The sequence below is a fragment of the Sebastes fasciatus genome, chromosome 2 (assembly GCF_043250625.1).
Source record: "Sebastes fasciatus isolate fSebFas1 chromosome 2, fSebFas1.pri, whole genome shotgun sequence".
In the NCBI taxonomy this organism is placed as follows: domain Eukaryota; kingdom Metazoa; phylum Chordata; class Actinopteri; order Perciformes; family Sebastidae; genus Sebastes; species Sebastes fasciatus.
This window is the reverse complement of record NC_133796.1, coordinates 1,523,011-1,530,706: the sequence shown is the minus strand read 5'-3', so window position 1 is coordinate 1,530,706 and position 7,696 is coordinate 1,523,011. Positions and strand designations below refer to the sequence as shown.

General features: G+C 45.0%; 1 protein-coding gene across 1 annotated transcript; it reads right to left on the bottom strand.

Annotated features, from left to right (window-relative positions):
* Nucleotides 1-2,944: 2,944 nt before the first annotated feature.
* LOC141781403 (chymotrypsin A-like) lies at nucleotides 2,945-6,633 on the bottom strand. Its single transcript, XM_074657139.1, has 7 exons — nucleotides 6,506-6,633; nucleotides 4,364-4,467; nucleotides 4,162-4,241; nucleotides 4,000-4,078; nucleotides 3,735-3,915; nucleotides 3,239-3,372; nucleotides 2,945-3,150 (listed from the first exon to the last, which is right to left on the bottom strand). The coding sequence occupies exons 1-7, from the start codon at nucleotides 6,555-6,557 to the stop codon at nucleotides 2,989-2,991; spliced, it is 792 nt and encodes a 263-aa protein (XP_074513240.1). The 5' UTR covers nucleotides 6,558-6,633; the 3' UTR covers nucleotides 2,945-2,988.
* Between the last annotated feature and the right edge of the window lie 1,063 nt (nucleotides 6,634-7,696).

Genomic DNA, 7,696 nt, shown 5'->3' with positions numbered 1-7,696 from the left:
AAAATTAAACAAAATTAAAATAAACTAAACTAAACTAAGCTAAGCTAAGTCACTTCAAAAAAATTCATAGACACTGAACTGACTGAACTCTGTTCTGGTTTCCTCCTTTCAGAGGCTCTTGGAGGAGAAGCTGAGGATTGTGGGAGTTGTGGTGCAGACCGTCTCTTCTTCTTCTTCTTCTTCTTCTCTGTGAGAGCAGGATGTTTGGCTCTGTGCTGCTCTGCTGTTGGTCCTTCAGTCTGCTGCGTCTCTCTTCTTCTCTGGTTCATGGAAACATCCAGCTGGACGACGGTCCGGCCGCCGGCCGCCGCACCGACACCTCGTACCTGTCTGACATCGGTCAGTAACACCTGTCCAATCAGAGAGCTCACCGGACACACCAGAGCCGTGGTCGGGGCCATAGATTCTACCTTACTGATATTTCAGAGCCGTGGTCGGGGCCATAGATTCTACCTTACTGATATTTCAGAGCCGTGGTCAGGGCCATAGATTCCAACTTACTGATATTTCAGAGCCGTGGTCGGGGCCATAGATTCTAACTTACTGATATTTCAGAGCCATGGTCGGGGCCATAGATTCTAACTTACTGATATTTCAGAGCCATGGTCGGGGCCATAGATTCCAACTTACTGATATTTCAGAGCCGTGGTCGGGGCTATAGATTCTAACTTACTGATATTTCAGAGTCGTGGTCGTGACAATAGATTCTAACTTACTGATATTTCAGAGCCGTGGTCGGGGCCATAGATTCTATAACTTACTGATATTTCAGAGTCATGGTTGAGGCCGTAGATTCTAACTTACTGATATTTCAGAGCCGTGGTTGGGGCCGTAGATTCTAACTTACTGATATTTCAGAGCCGTGGTCGGGGCCATAGATTCTATAACTTACTGATATTTCAGAGCCGTGGTCGGGGCCATAGATTCTAACTTACTGATATTTCAGAGCCGTGGTTGGGGCCATAGATTCTATAACTTACTGATATATCAGAGTCGTGGTCGGGGCTATAGATTCTAACTTACTGCCATTCAGAGTCGTGGTCGGGGCCATAGATTCTAACTTACTGGCGTAATGAAGGTGGACGACAGATAACAGCAGGTGTGTTTTCTGCGTCCTACAGAGAGAAGCCACGCCCCCGACCCCGTGCATGACCCCGCCCTCTTACCTGTCGACTCAATGGAGGATCACTTCCTGATGGACGTGGGGTCCTACGACGAGGTGGGTGTGACTTATTTTAAAGACACAGTACTCTCCATGATTTTGTTAAAGAGCACAAGTTTCTTTCCTCCTGTTAACGTGTCATCGGCTGCAGTGACAAATCTGTTTCCTGTTTCTGTACCTTTACTTCCTGTTTTCCAGGACTCCTCAGCAGCCTTGCAGCTGCAGGGTCGGGCCATGCGTTCATCTCGTCGCTGCATCCCCCACCAGCAGTCATGTCTGGGTTACCCGCTGCCCTGCTGCGACCCCTGTGACACCTGCTACTGCCGCTTCTTTAACGCCATCTGCTACTGCCGCCGGGTCGGCCACGCCTGCCCACCCAGACGAACCTGATGCCGGGACGCCGTGAGGAGACGCGTTCAACATGTTGACGCTCTTTCTGTTACTCGTTGGATAAAATGTGCTCTTTGTGTAATAAACGACTGCTGAGGAAAACGTATATTCAGATGCCAGATTAACGTGTTTTGTGACCGTATTGTGATTACTGACAACATGTCAACATGGTTATTAATTAATTAAGAAACTATGGACAATAATAGGATTAATCACGATTAAATATTTTAATTGATTGACAGCCCTAAGAAAAATACAATAAACATAAAGCAAGTTGAGCCTTCCAAATCTCCCGTTAGTCATTTTCTCTGAGTAGTAAAGAACTGTATCATCTGCATACAGACGGATTATGCACTTTGACAGCTGTGTTGGAAGGTTATTCATTTATATGCAACTGCATGGGGTGAGTTTGGACAGAACATGTTCAACGTGAACAAATTGACTTCTTCCTTGTAGACAGGATTTCATTGTTACAGAGAGAAGTAATGCAGCAGTGACTGGCTGTCTATTTAAAGGTACTATATGTAACAATTTACGTGTTTTAATCGCATTATATTGCCAATGTCTCTACGGATTGTAAAGTAACTTAAAAACAAAGACCTTCCCCCGACTTTCTCGGTTGCCTATAACAGCCTGTGGACTGATTTCTATGAAAAGGACTCTGGACTGTTTTGCCGGAAAAATCCAATGAATATGACGTTTATGCACGCTCCCGAGTGCCTCACCTCTCTTGAGCTCCCAGAAAGCGCCAACAGTGTGCAGCTAATATAGCAAAATGCTGTCTCGAGTGCTTAAGCTAAGGTTGGCCAGCTTGCAGTAACTTACAGTAGCTATGCAGTATGGATCTGCTTGGTTGCTTCATAACATTAGCTGATAATGTAATTTACTAGATGTAAGCTATAGTTATTATCATGGAGCCAATGGTCCAAATAAAATACGGGAACATTACAGAGCATTATGAAAGGGATAATGCCCGACGAGGTGTCCATTATAAGGAATTAATGAACGACGTGTAGAGACGTCAGGATGCTGACTGCAGTTCACCTTACGGCCACAGGTGTCATTAATAACAAGCATCTTCTGAAAGTTACATATAGTACCTTTAAGGCTGATTTAAAATCTTTACGCACTGCGGAAGCTGTAATATTAATTTATGTAACATGTTCAAGAAGACAACATGTCAACATGCTTGTCAGGAAACACACAGAAATGAGTTGATGAGCTTTAGAGGTGTTGGTAGGTGTATTCTGAACTTTGAGCAAGGCTGTTTCCCCCTGCCTTTCTTTATGCTAAGCTAGGCTAACACATCCTACATTTGAAGGTGTCACTTTCAGAGAGTATTTCTTTACATTCAGTATGAACCAACATGAACAAATATCAACGGAAGATCTGTTTCAGAGTTTCTGGGTTTTTATTGATGATCAGGTTGAAACTGCTCAGTTGGCAGCGATGGTCTGATCCATCCAGGCGCGGAGCTCGGTGACGCGGGCGTACACGCCAGGCATTGTGGGAGTGCAGGTTCCACTGCCCCAGGACACGATGCCGACCAGAGTCCAGGCTCCGGCCTTCTGACAGACCAGAGGACCGCCAGAGTCGCCCTGAACAAAAACAAACAACACAATATTAACAACCCGACCTCAGGATCAACACGATTAACATCTGATTTACGTCTGCACCACCACCCACCATGCAGGAGGAGGCTCCGGAGGCTCCGGCGCAGATCATCAGGTTGCTGATCTTGTTGCCCCAGAAACGACGGCACTGCTCATTGGTCAGCAGGGGGAGGGCGGCCTGCTGCAGCAGGGCGGGGGTGTTGGGAGCTGCAACACACAAACACTTCAAACATCAGTCTGAGCTGGAGCTCTGCATGCTGCCCCCCTGTGGTCAAAGTATGTCATGGTGGATCCATCGTGGTCTGAAACACAACATGTTGGCTTTGTTGTGATCTTCTTGTGACTGGATCCAGTAACACCTCTGAGCCGGATCCAGTGACATCTCTGAGCCGGATCCAGTGACACCCCTGAGCCGGACCCAGTGACCTCCCATGACTTCCTTCCTTCCTTCTGACTAAGAAACCAATTCAGAATCTGATACTGATAACCATCACTGTTAAAACGTCTCACTGCTGCTTCCCTCTACAAGCCCCGCCCCCACTCTCCTCTGATTGGCCAGGTGCTCTCACCGTTGTGGCGGGTCAGGCCCCAGCCGCTGGTCACACACTTCATGCCTCCGGGGAAGTCGTCTCCGGTCTCGGCCGCACACACTGGGGAAACACGCACGTTCATCTGGGCGGGGCTGGCCAGCTTGATGAGCAGGATGTCGTTGTTGATGGTGAAGCCGTTGTAGCGGGGGTGCTTGAACACCTGAAAAGAAAATGACATCGTTATGATTGGCGAACACACATGATGAAGACGCCGCCATGAGACCAGAAGCTGATGGTCACCCACCTTGCCGACCTTCATGACCTGGATGTTCTCAGCGTTGGAGGAGCGGTCGTGTTCTCCGAGGATCACGCGGTGGGACGTCCTGCAGGGAAAAGGACATAGAAATGAGGCGGCCATTTAAAAAGAAAAAAAACACCTGAAAGAGCAGGTGAAAGATCTACTCACTTGACATTGCAGTGAGCGGCTGTCACTACCCAGTTTTCATTGATGAGAGAGCCACCACAGAAGTGGAAGCCGGTGTAATCCTGAAACAACAACAACAAGAGTGAGACCACAAGTTTATTATTAACACAATCTGTGTGTGTGTGTGTGTGTGTGTGTGTGTGTGTGTGTGTGTGTGTATGTGTGTGTGTGTGTGTGTGTTTACCTGCAGGGACACCTGCCAGGGCCAGGAGTGAGGCACCGCCTCCTCACCGTTCACGATACGAGAGTATCCGGTGATGACGGGAGGGATGGCGGGAGAGCCGCAACCTGGTGACATCATCATGAGATTATTAACAAAAAAAACGGAGTCTCTGGTTTGATCACACACGAATGAATATATACTGGAAAAACAAAGTTTGGAAACTTGTGTTTGGTCGATTATTTCTCTGTTGTTACAATGCTAATGGTCATTGTATTTTACATCGTTGGAAAGCCTGTTTATTTACCTTCGCAATGATGTCCAACTTGTAAGGATCATGCATTTGTGGGATGAGCAGCACAGCTGACTATGTGGGTAGCGCCCAAGAAAAATTTGCCAAAATGCTCTGCCGATGGTAAACAGGGTATTCTCATAAGGCTACCAGGAAGCCTGCAATGACTGCCCTTCACCGTCAGGTCCGTTGGCGCTGGTGTCGACAACACAGACAATGGAACCTGAACATGTGGGGGAATGTCATGTTCAGTGATGAGTCCAGGTTCTGTCTGCCAAAGTCGGATGGCAGGGTGAAAGTATGGAGACGACGTGGAGAACGCTATGCTGATTGTTGCACCGATGGAGTAACAGCTTTTGGTGGGGGCAGTGTCATGGTGTGGGGGGGGGGCATCTCCCTCACTGGCAAAACAAGGCTTGTCATCACTGAAGGCCATCTCAATGCAGGGAGATATCGGGATGAGATTCTGCAGCCAGTGGTGATCCCATATCTCCACAATCTGGGACCTAACTTCATCCTCCAAGAAACAACGCCCCCCCCCCACAGAGCCAGGGTTATCACAGACTACCTCCACAATGTGGGAGGAGAGAGAATGGAACGGCCTGCCAAGAGTCCACACCTCAACCCAATTCAACACTTGTAGGATCAGCTTGGGCGTGCTGTACGTGTTAGAGTGACCAACACAACCACGCTGGCTGACCTGCAACGAATCCTGGTTGAGGAATGGAACGCCATCCCACAGCAACGTGTGACCAGGTTGGTGACCAGCATGAGGAGGAGGTGCCAGGCTGTTGTGGCTGCATATGGATCTTCCACCGCTACTGAGGCTCCTGACGGTGGATTCAATGAATAAAGTGTAAAATAGCCAATATGTCTTGTTTGTTCCTTGTTACTGATAGAGCGTTCAATCATCCAATCCACCAAACAACTCACAACAAGAGTCAATACCAACAGGAGAATACACTGTTTACCATTGACGGAGCATTTTGGCAAATTTTTCTTGGGCGCTACCCACATAATCAGCTGTGCTGCTCATCCCAAAAATGCATGATCCTTACAAGTTGGACATCATTGCGAAGGTAAATAAACAGGCTTTCCAATGATGTAAAATACAATGACCATTAGCATTGATACAACAGAGAAATAATCCACCAAACACAAGTTTCCAAACTTAGTTTTTCCAGTTTATATATATATTTTAAAATGTTGTTTCCGTACCATTAAAATAGGTCATAACATGACGTATAATACCACATATAAATAAAATCACAAATCTGCCTCAGAGATCTTTACAATCTGTCCAACATAAAGCACGAAAATGTAAAACTCAACCAAAAAAAACCTTCATGTTCGAAACAAAAACTAATCACTGCTACAGATCACACAGTGTTAATGTTCCTATAAAACATATTTTACACAGAAAATAATAAAAATATAATATATATATATATAAAGCAAAGTTGAGCTTTCCTCATCTAGTAGTAAAGAACTGTATCATCTGCATACAGACGGATTATGCACTTTCTCAGCTGCGTTTGAAGGTTATTAATTCAAATGCAAATGTAAAACTCAACAAAAAAAAAACAAGAATTTGTTATTGATTTAAAATGTGTCTTTAAGGATTAATAAATCAGAAATAAAACTGTAAACTTAGTCACTTATTATATACACGTTATTAAAAAGGTCCATGTAAAACAGGTAATATTGATGATATCAGTTTAAACTGTTCCCGATGCTAAACTAAAGATGTTCTATTGATATTTGGTCCAAACATATTATCTAATAAAATTTAACAGAACTTATTACCATAACTATCATAGCTAACTAACATAAGCATGCTTCACTTCCTCAGCTGTTAGTCAGAGTTTTCTCACCGTAGGCGGCGCCGGCGAAGGCGAGGCAGGAGAGGATCCACAGGAAGGCCATGGCTCGATCATGTCGGGTCTGTCTGAGCGAGGAGCTTTTATACAACCAGGGCAGCGACGTGATTGGACGGGACAGGAGAGGACAGGACAGGAGGGGACATCTTATCAGAGACGGTGGGAGTTTGGACAGGTGGAGCTGACGCAGAGTTTTCCACCTGAGCAGGCTGTAACATGAAGGTTAGAGAGACGTTGGAATGACTCTAACATGTTAGATTACGTAAAGGAAAGAAAAACTATTCACAGCTCATAGAGATTACTTCTATAATTATGAATCTCTAATGCACCTAATCAGCAAGAGACCAGATGCACGTAAGGAGAGGAAGAGGCCATCACTGAGGAAGAGGAGGTCGCATGCAGTAAAAGGACAAAGAAGAATAAAACGAATGAAGAAAACCTTCTTAGAAAATGTCTCTTTTTTTAGCATTTCAACAGGGCATCTCAAACAAGTGTAATACGTGCAGGTGCAGCCGGGTTTGTTATCTCTAGTAAAATAATCTTTGGAGAAAAGAATTCAATCCAGGCTGTGATGCTTGCTTGCCTTTTTTTGGCATCTACAATAACTACAGTATATGTAAAGTAAGCATGCATTTATAATAGAGCTGTCAATCGATTAAAATATTTAATCACGATTAATCGCAAATGAATGGCACATTTTTTTATCTCTTCAAAATGAACCTTAAAGGGAGATTAGTCAAGTATTTAATACTCTTATCAACATGGGAGTGGACAAATATGCTGCTTTATGCAAATCTACGTATTTATTTATTATTGTAAATCAATTATCAACACGAAACAATGTCATCAAGAACTCCCAGCAAGCATGCTGATGCTGTGGGAACCAACGCACGGGCATCAATCACGGGAACGTCCCACACCAACATACACGGACGTACTGAGGAGAGATGCTAGACAGTGCTGGCAGCTAGCCAGATGAATGGAGGACTGAGACAGCTGGAAGCTCCGCTGGAAAGCCCGTCTGAGGACGACCCAATGACATCAATTCCGATAGTTGTATTATCACTCTCTAACATCCACTGCTATTAATTTTTGTTATTAAAGCTTTAAAAGCCCCGAAAGATCAGTTGCGTTCAAGGAATTAGTGGCGTTAAAATTAATTTGTGTTAATGCGTTATTATCGCC

What these genes read in the sequence shown, in the direction of transcription:
- LOC141781403 (XM_074657139.1), bottom strand. Translation starts at nt 6,557, where the DNA reads ATGGCCTTCCTGTGGATCCTCTCCTGCCTCGCCTTCGCCGGCGCCGCC. An exon ending in AGGTCATGAAGGTCGGCAAG is followed by an intron (nt 3,916 to 3,999) that starts GTGGGTGACCAT and finishes TTTTCTTTTCAG; the next exon opens with GTGTTCAAGCACCCCCGCTA. An exon ending in GGGCCTGACCCGCCACAACG is followed by an intron (nt 3,373 to 3,734) that starts GTGAGAGCACCT and finishes TGTGTGTTGCAG; the next exon opens with CTCCCAACACCCCCGCCCTG.